This window comes from Antedon mediterranea, chromosome 11 (genome assembly GCF_964355755.1).
Source record: "Antedon mediterranea chromosome 11, ecAntMedi1.1, whole genome shotgun sequence".
Taxonomy (NCBI): domain Eukaryota; kingdom Metazoa; phylum Echinodermata; class Crinoidea; order Comatulida; family Antedonidae; genus Antedon; species Antedon mediterranea.
The window spans coordinates 4,653,687-4,676,496 of NC_092680.1; the positions used below are offsets into that span (position 1 = coordinate 4,653,687).

The 22,810-nt window shown below is 32.8% G+C and overlaps 1 protein-coding gene across 2 annotated transcripts in view; it reads right to left on the reverse strand.

The window, feature by feature from the left end:
• The window catches only part of LOC140062710 (uncharacterized peptidase C1-like protein F26E4.3), a 28,062-nt gene that overhangs the window by 2,885 nt on the left and 2,367 nt on the right, over nt 1–22,810 (reverse strand). Inside the window, exons 1-5 of one of the 2 annotated variants that reach the window (XM_072109021.1) lie at nt 7,759–7,822; nt 2,171–2,433; nt 1,620–1,689; nt 850–963; nt 229–609 (exon numbers count right to left, since the gene is read on the reverse strand). In XM_072109021.1, coding sequence (XP_071965122.1) covers nt 229–609; nt 850–963; nt 1,620–1,689; nt 2,171–2,426 — 821 coding nt within the window. In that variant the 5' untranslated portion in view covers nt 2,427–2,433; nt 7,759–7,822. Of the gene's footprint in view, nt 1–228; nt 610–849; nt 964–1,619; nt 1,690–2,170; nt 2,434–7,758; nt 7,823–22,810 lie in introns of those variants that run through there. The other variant, XM_072109020.1, reaches the window with a different exon arrangement.

The following is a 22,810-nucleotide window of genomic DNA, read 5'->3' on the forward strand; positions in this document are numbered from 1 at the left end:
TCAGTGTTAGAGAGACCTGTAAATAAGGAGCATTGTAACTTGCGACTACGACCTAGGACTTATCGAAACATTATGTATATTCTTAGTATCTAAAAATCACCAATACTGTGCCAATAAATTGCGAGGAAGCACGTCGCAACTTCCACACATCAATACTACACACATAACCCAAACATTTGTTTTTTACTATTGGACATGAATTTGGAAGTATACGGTAATAAAACTCACCCTTTCTTTCTTAGAAAATACCATGCACGATCAGTATACCCTCCATCGCATCCTCTCTGACGTCTAGTATTGCATGACAGTAAATGTTGTGGAGATAAAATAACTTTCATCGTTCCCATAGATTGGATAGCCAGACGGTCAGATGCAACTGCTGTTGTTGAAAAAGCCCATGAACTTCCGCAATTACCCTGATCCATAATTTCTTCGATGTAACCGGGCCACTTCTCTCGTGCATCAAATCTGTCTGGTACACTATGTTCCTCCATTTGAATTTTATTCATAGACATCACCGTCTCATCAGGTTTCATTGTACCCAGTCTAAAACGGACTCCGCTTTCTAATGTCTTACCCCAAAACACGGTGTAGTTATCTGCAAACCATCTGAAAAAATAAGTACGAAAACAATAAATTAAAATAGAAAGTAATTTAGAAAGTAAATTTTTTCGATGCCACTGTTCACTTTCAATATCATTTATAAATCACAAGTTTTGTTTTCTTCTTTTTCAATTTATATTTACCCTTTAGTCAGCATCGCTAATTCTATTCCGACAACGCTGATTGATTTAGAGTTATAAAATATAAAAAGATAACTTTCATGTGAAATAAAATAGTTGACCATACCCATTTTCTGTATTGCCATTGACTTTGTCAATTACATTTTCCCGTATAAGACAAGCATTCATTTCACATTCAAATGCATATTTTCCAGATCCAGATTGTACTTCTTTACAAGTGCTGCAAATTAAAATATAACACAATATAAAATGATAACCAGCGCCCTCTAACGTAAATTTGCTGTTTTTCAAGATTAAATTATACGTCAGTATAACTAAATAAAGTAAACTCTCTGCTAATACATTCCAAATTACACAATATTCACTGTTTAAAAAAAATTATAAATGAACCATCATTTCACACGATAAGAATATCAATGTACATTGGCAGCTCCGGGTTTGAGAGAAACATGGTCAATTTATTCCATGTTACATTGGCGGTGGATTTGAAATCAAGACGATCCGCAAAAAGCTACATGATAGTAAAAACATATTGGCTAAATTTTACCGGTAAAGTATGAGTCACAAAACAAGGGGGTTTTCAATGGTATATCTTGCTGCTTTTGAGTTTATACCAAGAACTCAGAGAGGCCTAATAGATAAATTTACCAATATGCATATTATTGAAAACCAGTAAAGGACAGAAATATTGTGTGTCATTTACACTTCATAATCATCAAAAAGAAATTAATAATAACGGGCAAAATATATAAAAAACACCTGTACTGTCGTCGTGCACCCTTGGGTCAATCGATTAATACATATTTTGGTTGTTAATAATTCACTTATAGTAATGGAAACTAAATTGACAAAATGTTTGAAGAAAAGTATGTTTACCATCGGTTACAGTTTTCAGTATATGACAATCCCGCAGAAAATTTAGCACCATCATCACGAAGACAATCAACTAAAAACAATAATTATAACAATATGAATCAATTTTTATAATATGTATTTGCTGTGCAGTATAGTTCCCTTACTATTAAAAAAATGTTTCTAAATATTGTTTTCAATATTTAATATACGTCCAATCAAATGAAATCATGATTTGTAAGAGTAATAATAGCTGGCAATATTATTTTATCAAGACAACATAAATAAGTATCCTATAGGCCTATAGTTTTAGACTGAACACTTTTTGTTTTGTTTTATGTAAGAAACTTTTATTTTTATCTATTTATCGTCGATCGTTATCGTCCTGGTGTGTAGCAGCCTTAACATTGGAGGTTAATTGTACAATTCTGGCTCGTTTGCAGAACCTAGTGCATAGTTCGGTATACAGATCCATGTAGTTCATGTTGAATTAACTGTGGCTGTTATTATCTAACAAACTGACAAACAAAAAAATAGATTTTTAGTCCTATCATTATGATGTTAAAGCTACTTACAGTCCGTTACGTGATCTGGCGGCAATGTAGGCTCGATATTAAGGCATTCACTAGAAAAATCCGGGCAACAGTCACCCGATTCAGTCCGGTCACAAAACTCATCACAATAACAATAATGACCGTCCATTGGTGTCAGACAACTATCATCTCGACCAAAACAACATCCTCTTACTTCACAGTATTGCGCGTTGGCAATTGAAAAACAAACGGTTGCAATTAGCCAACATGAAAGCACCTTCACTATGTTTCCGTCCATCCTAGTTCTGTAAGAAAACAAATTATTATTCACACACAACTCTTAATACATTGTTAAAGCTCAGGTACAGGCATGGATTTTGAATATAACATCTGGTTAAATGTACATAAAACAAATATGTGCAACAAAATCACGACGAAAACACACGAATTTCCCTTAAAATGACCAATTTTTCAACATTTTGCTATAAAAGCCTGACCGACTTTTGTCAGTAGTTAGGTAGTTTAACAAATGTCTTACCATATCCGGTGACTCCCTAGAAAGTGCAAAAAAGGTTGGGGGTATAATACAGTGGACAATTGTTGATATAGCTATACCACAACGATATTTTCCCTAATTGTTTCAAAATGCTTCTCTATTACTGTGTAATTTGAACTATCCCCCATTGATACGATTTTCAACAAAATAGTGTAGCACAATAATAAAATCCAAGAAATTATGAATCGATAATTATTAGAATGTATGATCAATAGAAATGTTTTGTTCGCACGTGGCCTATGATGAAGTATCTCATTGCTCTTAACTAAACTATTTCGAAACTGTTTGATTTGGAATTACGAAATGTGTCGTGGGAATAGGTAATTCTCCAGTATGTGAATAAATCCCATGATTACCTAACGAAACAAAGTCGAAAACTTAAGTCACGATCATAAAATCGAACATTCCATTGTCAGATTGCCTTGCATTGATGATTCCGACGAAACAAGTAAACACCTTTTAAAAAAAAACTAGGCCACGAAATTGGTACAACCCAGAAAAACACAACACGGGTTTTTAAATGGAAACATCTTATATACCAGTTGAGTAACATACTATAAGAAGTGGTAACAGAGCCGAAAATCGATAAGTTATTCAACAAAATGTTAAATGTTTTTATAATACATCTTCATTCCAACTTAATTTCTATCAGACTGTGTAATGCGATTAACGGGTATTTAGTCCCATTAGCGTCTTTCAATGGCGATAGAATATATCTTATTGTTTCTGTTTAAGTCCAGCATCAGAATGGCAGCAACGAAGACACGAGATACACTTTCTTATTGTCTGGTTAACTCAATGATACTAATTTGAAATAAAGGCAACATAATACAAAAGAAGATTTAGTTTAATCGTCCGATTTCAGAAAAAGACATTTAGTTTTGGTACTTTTAATGTATATAGTTTTATTCTTTGGTTCCCAGCCATACTTACGGTATCTAAAAAAGAAAAATGGTGGCCGGAAAAAAGATCTATCTTCTAAAGAAAGCTTGTGATCTACCCCAGCTCATTATAAACACTAAAGCGTGGTTCCCACTAGCGACGCAACACAAGGACGTAACGCAACGCAAGTGAATTGACCAATCACAAGCGATGGCTTATTCGCTTGTGATTGCTACCGCCGGTCTATAACTTCGCTTGTCATTAGTTAAAACGCTTGCGTTGCGTTTACGTCCTTGCGTTTACGTCCTTGCGTTACGTTCTAGTGGGACCAAGCTTATGAGTTAAAAGTACCGTAGATGACGGACGCGTAAGAGAAGATTGTGACCATTTCCATTGACATGTGCACGCGCGCATTATTCAGTATAGGCCTACATTTAATAAAGACAAAATAAATCACAATTCGGAATAATAATGGATAAAAGCAGGAAAAGTACTAAAAGACCTAAAAGGCCAACGTATTTTCACTCTGGTCCTACTGTAAAAATTCGAGCATTCTTTAATATAAATGTTACACATACTTATAATACTTTATCACTTCCACACGGTTTCATTGAAATCATTTTAATTAAAACCATCCATTCAACATTTTCTTTCAATATTACCTCATTTTTCATGTCCAAGTTAACTTTTTTTCTGTTTCTATTTTAAGAAACCAAAGAAGATTATCAATGAGCCTCGTTAAATCTAAACCATTCAAAAATACCTTGCACACAAGTGTATCCTAGGCCATCATAAAACTAACATTCAATATTCTACAAATGTTTAGGGGTGACGATGAACAAATACATATACATATATCCGGTCATAAAACTAATAAAACACACATTGATAAGCACCGTAGTACACAACTTTGGTTGGAAAATCCCACTACCGGTACTTAGTAGGCCTACTCGAGGATTTCAGCCATTCATGTATCTCTCGACTACGGTACATCATCATTAGTCTCTTCAACACTTACCTAAAAAATGTTTTGTATGAAATGAAGGGTTTTCCTCGGCTCTTAAAACATTCGTATTGTAGGCCTAAGGTACCTCTCTAGCAGGTGATCAGACGAGCACAATATCGATTAGTATAAGCAAACCGTTTATTATTATTAACCCCTTAATTGCCTATCGGCTGAAATATTATCCTAGTCAGATAAGAAGAAAACTGTTGTGAATTAATTTATAAAATCACAAAATCAAGTTTTCTTTTTATTCCACAGGCGTGCTTCATTAGGTTCACACCATTCCAGTCAAACCGTTTTGAAGTTTGTTTATAACAACCCAGAGGATCAAAAGAATTATCCTCGCATTGGTGGTGTATTAAAGAAGGAACCAACGTAGCGAGGCTAAATCCATATGATTATCCAAGCTTACACGTTGAATATATTACATCGGCACAAACGGAATTAACAGGTTGTTAGCAAATGTTCTGTCCGATATGCGTTTCTTTAAATTCAAATTAAGTTGTAATTATCCAAGGGCAGATCCAGGATTTCTGAAAGGAGCTAATAATAGCCTTATGATGGGTACAAAGGCCCCACCCGCTTTCTCTCTTGTCCATCTTGTACAGGTCAACTGTAGTACGTATTGATGAGGAACATGATAATGAGCCTAAATAAACACCTTTCTCTCCATAACTAATGTATAAAGTAGGCCAACTAAACAAAATCATTATACACGTAGTGGTAATATGTTAAAATAAATTATATATAAAATTGTATACGTTTGAAGTGGGTGGAAGCACTTACGCTCTGCATCCCGCCAATGATCTTGCTATGCTATATATATGAAAACACTAGGGTTCTTTCCATTACAATTAAATAGGCCTACATTCTTTTTTCTTTACACATTATGGAAAGTATAGTTTTCAATCAAGATCCAAAACTGAAAGTAACTCGGCCTGAGATTGAAAGTAACTCGGCCTGTGATTGAAAGTAACTCGGCCTGAGATTGAAAGTAACTCGGCCTGTGATTGAAAGTAACTCGGCCTGAGATTGAAAGTAACTCGGCCTGAGATTGAAAGTAACTCGGCCTGAGATTGAAAGTAACTCAATTTGATATTAAAATCAAGACCGTTTCCGATCGAAATTAAAATACGAATGATAGGCCTAATACTGAATAAACAGCTCATATTGAACAAACAAAAGAGAGCGAATTAGTTTATGTATCCAGTGATTCTACATGCTTTGCAAAATCGCATAATTCAAGCGGACTCAGTCCAAGCGGACTCTTTCCACACATAAATACGGACTATACTGAAGTTACCATGATAGATGCTAATATCAATAAATACATAAATAAATAAGTAGCTTTAAAATACTACAAAATAAATAAAATTAGTTATAGAATTATTTCATAACCTACCTGTAGAGAAAATAGATGTTTAATATAGTTCTTTGACATATCAACCCTACATGTTTTACTGTTTATTGTTTCGAGTCATGGACTTCGAACGACACAGTTATTATACATTAGACGTGCGATATAGCAAACATAGACAGTCTACGTCAAATACAATAACTATCAATTTATAACTAGTTAATAAACGTAATGTTATTTTTAGAACTTATAACATTGTCATTTTGACAGGTACAGTACCACAAGGTCCAATATATAGTGTAAAGCTTTGTCTACACAATCAAACTTTATGTGACCAAAAAAATGTGATGTGCCCATATATGGACATGATGATGTCATCACTACCATATTTAAGCATATCACATTAACCATATTATTAAAGAAGTGTAGACAGAGGTGAAAGCGAATAGAATAAGATTTGCGACATATACCACACATGTGTTTCCAAAAAGGAAATTTACGTTTTGGTTGCACTCCACTATTTTGTGTTCATTATTAAAAAGATCTAAGATTTAGAATGTATTTCTCCGCGGATTATAAAAAAAAAGAAAGAAAGCCGTAAATTAGATAGGCCCTACACTTGATTCCCACATTGATTACAATACAAAACAAGAAACGATAAAGTTGAAGTTTAAGATTAGTTTCAGCGAGAATAACCATTTGAAGTGGAAAACGGTTGAACTTACAAAACGCGGCCAGATCGTTTGAAGTTGTACGAGTTCTTAATTGTTCCTTATTATACAAATTAGTTTGATTTGAGAATCGATTGAAACTATTTAGATTGTTTGTATTGAAAATTAGTACGCTTATTTTGGCTCTTAGCATACTAATTGATTTTACAGTTGAATTGTTCCCGTACGGCCACCATTTTGTATCTATATCAAAATATTTGTGACGTTATACATGGGGAGCCTCACATATTATTATCTGATGGATAACTTGCTACTTACAAAATTACTGTTTGTCTAACATACACTGATCTTCTTAAAATACATTTTTAATGTTTTTTATGCGCAGATGAAAAAGTCAGAAACAAAAATACATTGTTTATATGGATATCATTTCTTATTGTTATACTAAAACTATACATAGCCACAAACATTAAATAATTTTAGTAGGATACCTTGTTATTGAAAAATACGTTATATCATTTTAAAAATCCAGTAGAACTCATTAATTTAATTTCGCGTTACAAACAAGTCAGATTACACTTCGTCTAATCGTTTTACCGCGTTATTACATTATTACAAGTATCTCTATTAAAATTGTGTTTTAACAAAAAAATTCAAGTGGACAGCATGATGTCAATAATTTTAAAAAAAACATATATAGGCCTACGTTATGGTACATGTGTGATGAATTTAAATGAGAGGAATATATTAAATATGTGCAATATAAAACAATATTCATCCGTTCTCCATAAAGCTAAAAAGGGTTAATTTCGCCTGTTTTGATTTATTACGATACAAATTAGTACCGTACTATCTTGTCTATGTTGTCGTTGTGTCTAATTGTTAAGCTAAAGTTAAATAATATAACTTGGATAACGGAAGAACTATTTATTTTACGACGTTATATGAATACCTGTACACTAGCAGAAAATGACCTTAGACCCCCATATTCATTTACGATAACAGCAACGCTACCTCTGCTATTTGTCACTATTTTTGCAACTTCTAAAACGAAATCCTGTATAATATTACAAAAGTACAGTTAGCAACAATGTCATGCCAACACCTAAGAAGAATTATCGTTAGAATTATATAGAAATAATAACAAAAGGCGCTTACCAAAAAGAACTGGAGTGTATAAAATCCAACAGCAGTCTGTTAGACAGACAGGGCTGAACACTACAATGCGCTCACGCACGGGTCATGGAGAGACAACCTGCTGTGACAGTATGCAAATGATTATGCAAATTACCTGAAAGTTTATATTCGCAGCGGTAGGGAATACCAAGGATATGATATCATAAAGAAAATGTATGATTCAATTGGTATATATTGGGGCAAATCAGGGTACATACATAAACTAGGCCTAAGGGTATGTAAGTTGTGGTGGAGTTAGTGAAGGAGTTTCCGAAACTGTATTTATTATTATGTGTGTTGGTTTTTAGTAAGTTTCTGTTCTTATTTTATCAGTTCTTTTTATGGAAATCGATCTTTATTGTTTACCGTACTTCTATAATAATAAAATGGCGAAAGATATAATTGCTAATTTAAATAATCACTACAGTTTATTTCTAGTCAAACGTTGCCTATTAAAATGGAAACAAATAAAATCCCACAAACAGTTGTAAATTGATAAATGATATGTGGTATCCAACATTATTCTTATTTGGGTAAAAAAATAAAATTACAAAAAAAGAAGTAGCACATTGGCGATTATAAAATAACTAAATTATTTTATTTAATATTAGACAATGAAATTGAATACGACAATTGTAACACTATAAAAGTTGAGAAACGCCTCACCAACTGAAATAACAATTACATACTTATAAGATCCTTATCAGGTTTTGAATATCAAACTGTTTTCGTGCAACTACATGAAAACGTCAAAAATGTTATTACTAAACATTAATGTTTGCGGCACAGTTAACATACATGTTACAACATTTACAAGATAATTGGTTATAACAGCACTTTGATTAGATAATTTGATCTTCGAACGAAATCGGTGGAATTCTCGCTCGAAAATGAAATGACAAATTTGATCGTCTGTGGCCTCACAATACGGGGTGGCGGGCTATATGGTGACCTCAATAACCGACCTTCCTAAAGGCACGGTTTCCCTCCCATCGATTATCAAAGCAAGAACATACGTTCATATCGCATATTACAGCTACTATGTATTTTCCAAATGTTATCAACGATTATTTTTTTTTAAATAATAATATCAAGGTATTTTAATAAAAGACGACTTAGTTTTTATTTCCTTCGTGGGTTAAACATTACCGTACCTTGTCTGTTGATTTTTTTATATATATATTTTATCTGTGTATTCTAATAAAAATGAATAACAATTATTATTAATAATTTTCAATACTTAATGGATTTTTTATATTATTTAACATCAAACAAACCTCAAATCCAATACGTTTACACACAAACGATTGTTTTCTATTTTTTTTTAATACAAGGCCTAATTAATAATGTTATCGAGAACGAAACAATCCTATTAATAAACCATAGTTATTATAACCACTCCTGTGAACAAAAACCAATCTAAGACCACTGTGCGTCATCTAATGTCAGCTAAGGTTCAGTTTAAATTACATGAGAACAAACACCAAAACATTACATGATACCCAATATGCAAATTTACCAATTAATCACATACAAAACTATAGGGGGCGTAATTAGTAGCTTTTTCCCGTCTTTAGCAGTCGCAGACTTAGCCTAGATAGCCTACAGACTTTGAACCAGATAAGAGTATTGCTAATTATTAGGTTCACTCTTCTCTAATTAAATACTAAACTAATTCCTTCACCGTTTTAAAATCTTTATCAAGAAATCCGCATGTTCAGTCGAGAAATAACGCATGCGAAAAAGGTTGAATATAGAACCTCATTCTGGCTGTAGTAAGATAAATCGCAATGTTTATTGTATGTGATTTAAAGGATGTACTACTCCATTGACAATAAAAAGATCGACAGCTATAGATACAAACAAGTCATGTCAGACGAATGGTAATGTTACTAATAATTGAAAAGTAATAGTAAGTCTGTTTAAACTAAAATATCAAATAAAACTTACTGAAACATCTCTCAAAAAGATGTTGAAAACTGGCACCAAAATGTGTTTACAATAGTTGGAACACCTGATGAGTGGTTGAGTAGAAGTAATAAAATACAGAACATACTGTTTCTAATAACGTTGGCAGTTTACAGGTAATATATTGTTAACATAAATACTGGAAGAAGATGAGAAAAGTACCGTAAACAAAAATAAACTACCCAGTAATAATTATAACCTCACAAAGTACAGTACGCGCACTTTTAGAGTGTACGCGTTTTGAAGACTACACAAATCAGAAATGCTGCATTATTTGCGGGGGAGGGGTGGGAAAGCCAATATGATGCATACATCAGTAGGCCTAGACAATTAACACAAAATAAAAATGATGTAATGCAATATTTAATTAAACATTTGGGTTATGAGAAGAACTTCATCTGTTAGTTTTACATCATAAAGAAAAATAGTAAACCCAGCTTCAGATCTTATGATTTAAAAAAAAAGGTTAAATTGTATAAGTATAACACAGTAAAGTGAAGTAACATAAACGAGGCACACATAATATCATATACTTAACATTTTTCCCGAGACCTAAACAGATGAAAGCATTGTTCGCCAAAACATTTCTTGTTTGGAATTTAGATTTAATGTGAGGGCAAGTTCACTAGTATTCGCCTGCGGTCCAAAACGATTTGTTTTAGAGATTTCGTAACCCCGGGTGGGTACACCCGATACCTGGGCCTAAAGTAGTACAATATTAATAATACTGTATAAACAATAGTGAATGAATACTGCACATCTAAACTGCTAAAATAAAAAACAAGATATATATTTTTTTTAATAAATTAATAGAATATCAGATACATTGGAAATAAAAACCAATTTGATAGAACCATAGGCATATACTGACATTTCCAGTACAGTCACCTCGGATATGTAGACAATGTAGACATCTAATCGTTTAAGTTAAATAATCATGTTAAACAATCAAAATATTCTATGAAAACAGTAAACCAATTATGAAAGTTATAAAATACATTGAAGATATTAATATTAACTTACGATTCTTATAACAAGTTTGTCTTGTTCTGCTTTCTTCGTGTGTTCACACTGTTTAACATGTGTGTGTCGTACCTTTATAAAGACATGCATTAGAAAAACCTACGTATAATTTCCGTTTCACTGTTATCATTAAGCAATAATATTCCCGGAATAATTTACACCTATCTTGACATAGAGGAAATCCCACTTCAAAGGAAGGATCTTCATCACTTTTTGCTCGTTTTACGAGGAAATGTAGGCATCACATTAGAAAAGGAAACTACATTTTTGGTACAGAAAACCTCAAGATGACCAGTAGATACCTGCATCAACAACAAACTAAAGACGATCAATAAGCCTATGAACCTCGAAATTACCTTTTTCGTTGAAAACGAGTTGCAACATTAGAAAAAAAACATATCAATTGTGCATTCAAAACAAAATCGACAATCTCAAGATGATCAGTGGTCCCATTTTCCCCGCCACAAGAAATTGTAACATAAGAAAAGAAAACATTATTGGCAGGCCTACAATTAAAAAACTTCGACAACCTTAAGATGACAGTGGACTTTCATCAACAACAAACTATAGAAATCAGTTAGGTTAAGAGCCTAAAAAATTACCGGCGGCACCTCTCTTGTGTTGCAAATAAGTTGCATCTAAGAAATGCAACATTAGAAACTACTATTAATTTCGTTTCAATGTAAATGTTTTTTATATATATATTATACAATAAATTTACTTACTTACACCTAAGGATGGCAGCGGTTTCTTCTCGTTAAAATGTTACTAAAGCTAAATTCACACGAATGTACAAAAAATAATCACTGATGTAGAGTAAAAACAAATGCAATAACCTAAAGAACGTCAGTAGGCCTACAAACCTCAACATGACCAGAGCGGAACCTTCTAGTTGAAACGACTTATTTTCCAAAAACAGGCCTATACAGTTAAGTAGGCCTACACCACAATTCTTCTTTAGGCCTACAATGGCTTTACAAAGAACAAACACTCAAGATATAATTATGATGGAATAATCTTAGAGGACAAACTGTAATGACATAAGTTAATGAAGAGGAAGGTCAATGTTAAACTTGTTGGCATACTACCATTGTAACGTTGTCAAGATTTCGCTACAGGCAAAGATACATAAGTTGATTACTTAATTTGTATGTGTTCTTGAAACAGGGTCGGGGAGGATTCTAAATTACTCTGATTTTATTATGAGCAAACTTACTCATATAATTCAAAATAAACATTTATCAGTCTGTCAATCATTACGTAGTTCCTTGTCATGTAATAGACATGTCTAACTTCGACAACAGTACCAAATAGGCCTACATTTACTTTATGCAATATATTTTAATTTAATCAAAACATTATTATCTAGGCCTAATTGTCTAGAAGTGTAGAGCTGGTATTAAGCCAGAGACTGGGTCATCATAGAATGGACTTAAAGATCAGAAAGGCCTACAACTATATATATGGACATTTTGATAGAATATAAATATATTACAAATTGAATTTTGTTTCATCTTAATGGACATAAGAATACAGTAGGCCTAACTTGGTATCCATTTAACTAGAAGATAAAACGTACTTTATTATATCATAACCATATGGATTTGCCATTCTGGGTTAACACCTATTGCTGCCTCTTATAGGCTACTATATTTATGTAGATCTACATTAGTTAATCAACACCCGCTATGCCAAATAATTTTTAGCCCTGACTTTGGTTCAGGTTAGGATACCATACGTGCTTAAATTCTAGCGGGTAGAGGCGCGTCACGCTGGGTACCTGAGTATCGGTGATGAAACTGGAGTCGGCCTGAATTTGACTTGGCTAGCCCGTCGATCTCTGAGTCATCGTAAAAGGTCGCAAAGTTGACCGTTAATTTTGGGCGTGGAGTTGGAATTTTAGATTGATGAAGTATAGTGTTTTCTTTACAAATTTTAATTTTTTTTTTCAAAAAATAAAATTGATGAATACTGATTAGATTAGATTACTGTCTATTCTCACTGCCATTATCTTAATCGCTTAATTCCGGCCTTCTCATATTGATCAACATTTTTTAATTCTTGAAGTGGAGAGGGAGATGCATGACGGCTTCCCGTCGATGTTAGCCGCCAATGAAGGCTTTTGTCAATGCCGTGTGGTCAAATATGTAACATTCAAAAATAATTAGATGGTAAGATATAACACGATAACACCTGGTTAATTCAACCCATCTTACATAATAATAATACATTTGTGAACTTCTTGCTGAAAAACATCAAATACACAGTGACTGACAAAGACGAAATTCTTATAGAAAATCATACAGAAGTGTTATCTATTATAACGTAACATTTTTTACAGGGCAAATACGATACAAAATATACAGCATTAGGTTAATTAAACATTAAAATGTTAAAGCCCTTGACCACGCCCAAATATTCCGAATCTGCTACTTGAAATTAACCATTATGAAGGATCTTGGTGACGAACATACGCTGCGACATTGAGTGCGAGAAAGACTATAACTACATTACTACTTTTAGGCTTCTGATGAGAAGGAAAGATGTCTGTGAAGCTAATTATGAAACCTACATTGAAAAAATAGGACACATCTGATCATGCTCTATCACGCTACAAATACACGGAACAATAATAATTATTAACATTCTTTATCATAACCAAAGAGGTGTAAAAGAAATAGGTAAAATGAATGTAAGATGAATAAATAATCATGATCCATTTCAATATTATTAGGATTGGCATCGGTAACAAAGATTGGCATCGGTAACATTCTCTTTTGGGTTCGAATAATACACCATCCTTGTTGTAGGAACAATAACAATATGGAACTTGGCCTACATAATCATAATAACTATGCGCGTGATGATTACATAACTTCACAAAGATTGGATGAAAAGTAAAAATAACAATGTTGGTTAAATTTAATTAAATGTTTGGTAAACACATTTTCCCGAGTCCGTTGTGACTTAGAACATCAATAACTATGTTGATTAATCGAATCCATAATCATTAAATTAAATTGCTGGGACTAAGTGAAAGTGATTTTTCCTGAGGGGTGGGATGTGATCAATAACTAAATTAATGGATTCGTCCTAAATCAGTAATATTGTTTTGAATCTCAATACTATAGCGTCAATAATTGAATGCTTTAGAGCAACATGGATGTTTTGACAGTAAATTCAGATTACAGTATTTCAACCTTTATTTTCACACACTGACTAAATTAGGGAAAATAACATTAATACCATGCCTTACATTTCGTTCACACTGTCTTACATCGTTAACTTGGTAAAAGGGCGTACAAACTGAAAAATCTTTAGGGCCAAGGGAGATTCAAGTATAGGCTAGATTATAAATGTCTACCAAAGAACAATTTTAAATGACATAAATACATTACAAGCAGTTACTTTAGCAAGATATTAACAATTGAAATATTTATACTATATCGCTGGTGGAAAGTATAATGGTGTAAAATATTCGAACTATCCCTGGATTACTAAAATAGGTCAATAGCGTTTATGGGACCTTAAAACGCGTCAGCAAGATAAGTACATTGATGTTGAATTTCTTGCAATCCTTCACACATTAGTACAGCATTTTGATTGAAAGGTAATGATCTTTCAATGCAAAAGTTGAAATGATTATTGACATGTGTTGTGTAGACATTTAACACATTACTACTTGGCAGTCACTAGAGCTTCTTAACTCGCCACACAGATTAGAAAAACACGAAACGCTGGTACATAAAGAGATCGAAAAATATTGAAATAATGTTTATATTTATTTAAAGTTTGAATTTTTTTTTCTAGTTTCATAACATTTTTTAAATAATTGTAGGCCTTGTCATAAAGCAAGGTATAGACTAATAGTTTAGGTTCTAGACCGAAATTAGTAAAAAGATAAATATTTTGGCATATGTGGCGTTTCATACGTATAGTACATGAGCTCGTTTTTTCAGACATATATAGATAGGCCAACCAAATTGTAGAGCACTTGATGCCATTGAGACTGATATGATATTGTGAATTTCCCCCTTATATAACTAACGAGATTACGGACACTATTACACTACGATATGATACAGTAGCTTATCTTCCTAGATCTTTGTTAAACGAACTCTTTATATTTATGGAAATAGTTTCACACGTTTTTGATTATTTTGGAATCAAGTCCGTGAGCAATCATCTAAAATCTATTCAGATAATGTGATGAATTATTTATTTAATGTATTGACACAAAAAAAGTACAAGAGGTTAGAGTAGGCCTACTTGAGACAGTTTAAAGTTTCTAAAAAATGTTACTGAGGCCTATAGCATACTGAATAGGCGTAACATATCTCCGCATGTTGTCATTATTATTAGTACTAGTAGGTAAGGTATGGATAGCTTGCAAGTCAAGCCTAATAGTACGTACACACTTTAACCCGATTTTACAGCTATCGCTAGGTAGATGTTAACTGACTATTGACAGTCATCGACACGTTGTGCCATAATACAAACTCTGTAAAGATTCCAAACCACATAGCTAACATCCATTATCCCCAAGAACAAATAAAAATCACTGATTTACCAAAAATCATAGTTTATAAATAGCTTTATCTAATAGTTTATTGGAGTCACGGATAACAGTACATACATTTTCAGGGCCTATTTTTCTTCGGCTAAATGAATTTAAGTTTGTATTTAATTGAATAGTAAAACGCAAATAATAGTTAGGCCTAATATCATTGCTCTCTGATTAATTACCGTATAGAAAGAATTGTAAGTCTAGCTAAAGCTTGGTCTTCCAGATCGCAATTCACAATCTATCAATACATTGATCCGAGTACTAAGAAGTTGTTGGTGAAATTATTGACAGTGAAATTACTGAATCTGATCTCTGACCGCTATGTTCCCATGTTTATCTGTTTCTTCATGTTATCGTATTATTTGATACACTGACATATGGCTAAGTATGTAACTATAACTGATGTCATATCTTTATGTAAATTACATGATTAGATAACGAAAATGAAGTGAATACATCAATGCTCTTCTCTGTCGAAAGAACTCTCAATCACTTTCAACAAACTTTATTAACGTTATTTCGTACACAATTTCAGGTTTAATTTCAACTTGAATATCTTTGTAAAAGTACAAGAAATGAATTAGAATTATAGAAAGATAGTCTTGACAGTATTTATGTTGCAAGTTACACTAGTTTAAAAAAAGTGTGCAGAAGGAGGCCAAAATAAGTTAGGAAATAAACTTTAAGCCATGACCACCAGACAAAACAGCATTAAATACGTTTAGTAATCTAATAATCACATGTTAGTTCCATTGCTATATTAAAGAAAAAATACTAAAGGTATAATTGACCGAAAATCTTAATAAAAATTAATCATTGATCAAGCGCATTACTATATAAGAATAATGAAAATGTATTGTTTTGTAATTACTATACCGAAACTATTGATTCCCTCAGTTGTTTTATACCAAAAAGATAGGTACCCCTTATTTTTTTTCTCCAGAAAGATAGGTATTACGGTAGAAGCAAGCGGAGCTTCCCTCATGTAGTTGACAAGGTAATTTGTCCAGACCCGGGAGACGCCCCGTGGTATTTATTTCAATCATCGAAACTATATAATGTAAAGTTTGAAAAACACCTGGTAAAGTTTAAATGTATAATTATTATATCAAATACAGTTAATATATGAATTTAATCTATCATTGGCTTACATGCCCGAGGGCGCTAACTCGACCATTGATTGAGAAAAGTACTTGAATAAGCATAAATTCTTAAAACACTAGCCAATTCATAAAGAAAGTAGTCCTATATTTAGTATTTAAAAAAAATGATAACGATACTTTCATTTCGGATGTACTTCCCACTTAAGCATTTTGAAATAGATGAAAAACGAACCCAACGAAATTCTTGATATTCGCGATAGACTCATCGATACCGAAATTAAAAGTACGTCATCAATTCAATTTCAATTTCTATCTCATAACAAGTGCTATACACAGTACTCTTAAATTTGAGTAAAACAACATCGATGGCATCATTATCGTTATCAATATCTTATCATCACAATTGTCATCAAAATCTTATCATCATTCATATTTTTATCATTAGCAACATCATTGTTTATTTACAGTATACTATCCTTAAATCATCACATGGATTCATTCACATTCAACTTCAAGTATTAATGTCAAAGTTTCGATCACTGTCTTCACACATGTTTACTTTAAACACAACACTCAATTCGTTCTAGACACTAGTAAACCAACAACAGTATACAATTATTCAATGAATTATTAAACATACCTTACATTTGAGCATAATATACGGTATAGTCATCTATCTCTCCAGGGGATCTTTTAATAGACTACGCCTTAAAAAGTTAAAAATCGTGATTTAGTTTATGTTTCCGACACCTGTTGAAACCGTTGATACCTATGTTTTTACCAGTATCGTTACGTCTGTAAGAAGTAGAGAGAGAGTAGAGTACAGATAGATAATAATGTCAGGAGTAACTGTTGGTCTGTCTGTCTGTTTGTTTCGGTAGATTGTTAACTAACATCAATTGTTATCGGTATTGTTAGCGAAGAGTGAAATTGCACTCTTCCCTCATGGTATTATATTGTCATTTTGTGTGTGACGTAAAAACACGGTATCAAACTTCCAATCCGTGAAATCAGCGATCTGAGAAATACTGTACAATTACGACTTAGAAATAACGAATGTTAGGCTACATTTAATCGATAATATGCTTTCTCTGTTAATAATCAGTAATTATCTGTGTATATTTATGTTCATAAAAAGTTTGTAAATGACATATTTCCAGGAGGGAGTTGATAAACCTCAAATTCAACTTTGGTCTCTGAACTTCCAAACAGGTGTGCGTTAAGCAAGTGACATTCGTTATTCCACATGCCGAATGTGTCGTCGGCATAACATGTGGATGATGAGTATAATATGTGCGTAGTGTTTACACGCAATGTGTCATGTCTGAAAAACATCAACTTTTATATTAAAACGATCATCAATCATCATGATCATCGTCTGAGTTTGAATGCTTTTATGTTTTCAAAAATACTTTAAATTGTTTGTGTTGACATGGTTTGTTGACTATTCATTATTAAATTGTTTCTGTTCATTTGATTTGAAACGTCTATCAATGCCTGGTTTAATCGACAATTTGCAAACATTTCATCGTTTTGAAAATATATGAAGCAATATTTTTGTCTAGGTTGAGTCTTTTTTTTTTTCTTTTTTTTTATTCAGTATAAATATGCAAAAGAAAAACAAAACCGACACAGCGGTGACATGAGGCAAAACAAAATAAATTAAATTCTCAAAAGGCAAAAAGCAAACATAAAATGTATAAAAAGGTATATCTTCTTAGTTCTCCATTTACCCAAGACAATAAATTTCGTCTTGGTTTATCAAAATAAAATCTTATAAAATCAGAAGTTTCCAGTCCTCATTAAATAACTCTATATTGTCGTTTATCAAATGTAAGTACTCTTCTATTTTTATAATACGACTTAAAAAATTAACCAGACCTGAATTTGATGGTTTAATATCAGAACATCTAGATATGTAAATAAAATATTTTACCAAAATGACAAGAATATTTACAGCATATAGCATAGGTTGAGTCTTTATAAAAATATTTATAGTGTCAATAATCTATGTTACGGAGAACAATTCATTCTACTCAGGCCATGATTCGAACCCAAGACGCTAACAATCACCAAACCACAAATCTAGTTTAATTCATTAATGCATTCACTCAATCTTTTATTTAGGAATCTGAGTCTATAGAAAGTAAAATAATACGTGTAAATTATATCTGTACTGTTACTGTACTAATTACCACTACTTATAAATTATAGGCCTAATTGATCATTTCTTATGACAATCCCACCCATTTGCTGACACAATGCCAACGGTCATAATTTTTTTATTATAAAGTTTATCTTTAATAGTGAAATATACACTCTGGTTGTTGTTTACGTTGGCCTGAGGTGGACCTATGTTGTTTCTTTGTTGCATTTGAAGTGCTGAAGAGTTTATACTAGTTAGGGCCTACTCTGTGATTGCTACAACAGTCTATCAGAGTGTGTTGATTCAGTTGGTCTGCCAAAATGCTATGTTCTAACTTCATTGAGCAAATTGAAATATATACTTATTTTTAAGAGATGAAGAAAACAAACAACTTTAGTTAAGGTATGAAGCACATTTGTAATGTGTGTTATGACGTTGACGAATTAATGTTTCTGATGTTATCACGAAATTATAATTATTTGAAATTGGCGATGGGGGTGGTTGTGGAGGTCTGGTTGTTATTTTTTGTGACTGTTTTCCGGTGGTGGTTGTTTTGGTGGTGTGGTGGTGGTGGTGGTGGTGATGATGGTGGTGGTGTTGATGTTGGTGTTGATGGTGTTGTTGGTGGTGGTGTTGATAGTGGTGGTGGTGTTAATGGTGGTGGTGGTGATGTTGTTGTTGATGGTGGTACACGTGTTTATGGTTGTGGTGATTGTAGTGGAGATTGTGGTGTGGTGGTGGCGGTGGTGGTTGAAGATGACGGTGGTTTTACCAATGCTGATTGTTGTGATGATGATGGTTGATGAATGATAATGATGATCGACGACGTTATTTGGCATTGATTGGTGAGTATAATTATTGATTAACACTAGGCTAAGTACAAAACAAGAAACGATTCTGTTTTTAAACCACTTTCACAAAAATTTAGTATCAATTAAAAGTCTTAAGAAATAATTATTCCAAAATCGTATTGAATTGCTATAGTGTTATGTTTATTCCATTTACCACCTACCACTTATTGATCTCCAGGGCATATCGATTTCAAATTGCCATTGGATGTGTTTATTTTATTCGTACGTAACTTAAAAGCAACACAAAATGACTTTCCGTTCCTTTAACACACTGTATTTCTGAACTCAGGGGTGAGTGGATTACTATTCGGTACTAGAACGACTATTGAGGTTATTAACAACCGCAATCAGGATCATTACAAGTCGATACAATTTCTTTTTTCAATTTGGTCCAGTTCCAGTTTTTCTAATCACAATTTGGAAATTCTTACCACAATATACTTTATTAATTCGTCCGATTCAGTCGAAGCAACTCACGTAGAAATTTACCTCACACACGAGGCGTAACGCGTTTGGTTAGCATGAAATAGACGCAAATATTGTGAAACGCGATGACGTCACAAAAACTGGCGAGTTAGATACGTTATAGGCATATAACATTTTAAACAAATCGGATCTCGTAGTTAAACTATGAAGCTAAACAATAAATGTTATACTATTAAAAACATTTCATGACGTCATGAAATATGGAATTAGATAACAATTTGGAAGATAGAAATTGTGATTTTTATATTGGGTAACACACTGGAAGTAGTATAGAATGACAATACTACCTCAACATTAAGGGAATGAACTTGAATTTACCAAGGTCAGTTTCTTTAATTACATAGTACTCACCAATTAGGATGTATTGTAATTAATACCAGACATTACGTAACATTTATAACAATAATAACTGTGCTTCAATCACATGTTTGACCGTGAAACAGTGTTTGACGACAAATAAAATGCAGAATTTTAACAAGAGAAATAATTATAAACTGCATCATAAAATGTCATTGCCAAGTTGTTGACATAATTATATCAACAACTTGACCCAGCGAATGACATGCCACACCGAAAAGAAATCAAATGACCGGCGGATTAAACGACCGGTCGATAGAAAACGGATCATGAACGATGATACATTAAACAGTTGAGTGAAGAACATTTGGAAATCACAAAAAAAAACAGCAAACCAGTTCGCCCCTGTTGCAATCCACAACCAAAGGCGACTAAAAAAGGAAGCCAGAGAACCACTTTATGACCAGAATATGGTTAAAGTTATAGGTTAGCATGACAATTAGTGACGTATACTTATATTTATCATTATTCTTACCTTTTTATAACAACAATTGTCTGATGTAAGCTGGCAATAAAGGATAAATTTAACAACTCGAGTTTAGCGGTGGCCTACGGTTTGTTTGTTTGTTTGTTTGTTTGCTTATTTTTACTCCTCGACAAAATGATGAACTCATAAAAAGGTAGAAACACCAGATATTTATCTTTTTATTAATATTAAGTCAAAACTCCGTCTAGAACCTAGACTAAATATAAGGCCAAGGAGTTGAGTAAGGGCTCTCGCAGAATAAGAATAATATAACAAGCTCGTCACAGTCAATCCCTTAAGCTTGTCAACATACAGCATAGCTGACGCATTATCCCGGAGTGTTGACGCATTTTGAAATGTCAGTCAATGGATTGAATGAAGGACACTGAACATAATTACATAACGAGTTAAGATGTACGCAATAAATAGGCTAATGCATATATTTGCACCAGGTTGCATGAAAAAGGATTAAGAACGTATAAAGTCAATTTAATCAGGTTATGTATGACATCTGTCTATCCTTATTTTAGAATTATCGCTAATTTTACCGATAAAAATATTTCACAATGACGTCTTAATTTACATGTAGGCGATTCTGTAGATTTTAATTGGCTATTCTAATTAAATATAATTATTTCAACATCTGTCAACATCTACGTGAAAAAGGTTGAAAAAACAGTTTTTAAAAACGCAGTCAATTAACACGAATTGTTGTGCACGTACAGCGATTATCTGACATAGACATCATTAAACAAGTAGGCCTAAAAATTAAGAAATGAATATAGACAGGACATCTCGCCAAAATGAACGAACAATGTACAAAATTATCACGGAATGACTCCGGCAGGCACAGGAGACCGAGTTAAAGACCAAATGGAGCTAGAGATTTCGGTTGTAGAATTTGCATGATAGTACACCCATGATAAGAGCACGTACAGCACAGAAACGAATCGCTTTGGGAAGCATTCACTGATGACGTGGCTGAAACGAGGATGAATGATGACGCAATTGTTGGCCATAACTCTCATCGTCCAAGAGGAACGTTCAATGATGTAACGGAGAGAATCGGTGAGGAAGATAAAAAAATCAGGCATAAAATGTTACTACCAATACTGTTTCTTGAATGTTTTGTGTAATTGTGATACTATAAGCCTATTTTGTAAACACATTCTGGTTTTTTTTTGTAGCGTTTTAATAAGGGTCTCACGATGACATTAATAAGTATACCCTACATATTTTAATACCGATGTATTGCATAAAATAACAATAACAACATCTTGAATATCAAGGTCAAACGCATTGCCTGATAATTGTTAATCATGTTGATTGCATAATCTTGGGACTTGACATTCGCTCTCAGTGAGACGAAGGCAATGAGTATGGTTGCAATTTATAGCACTAAAGTTGTAAACATAATCAGATTTAGCTGTAAAATAACTAAATGTTTTAGTGACGTAGGTCTATGTTAGATAATAGACTAACCGCAGCAGTGAACGCATTACTATTACATTTTACGGTTTAAAAGTGGTGAAAAGAGAATAATACATTTATGGTGGACAAATGGGCGGGACGACATTTGACAACGCGTTAGATTATTTATCGCCTGTCATATCAATATTTGTAATGATATAATAACTCACAGGTGACTTTTAAAATCTGTCGTGACATTAGTATATGTCAGTCAAGATATCGATCATAATAAAACAACATTATCATTAAATATTATCTTTTCCACCATGTTGATAATTGTAATGTGTTTGATACGATAGTATTTGTCATTTTTACAACTAGGTACAAATGAAATGTGATTGGTTTATTTACATTTGATATACATACAATATACAAATATAATGAAAAAAAAAAAAACAATAAATTAAAGAGATTTAACAAACTTGCTTTTAAATAGGCCTACATGAATAGAATTATAAGCAAACTATTGTCGGCAACGTTTAGTGTTTTGATTCCGAGTTATCAGTCTAGCAGTTTGGCTCTTAAATACACAACTTAATTTACTAAATTAATTACCGGTAATGATTTGATTAAAAACAGACAATTCTTCACTGGAAA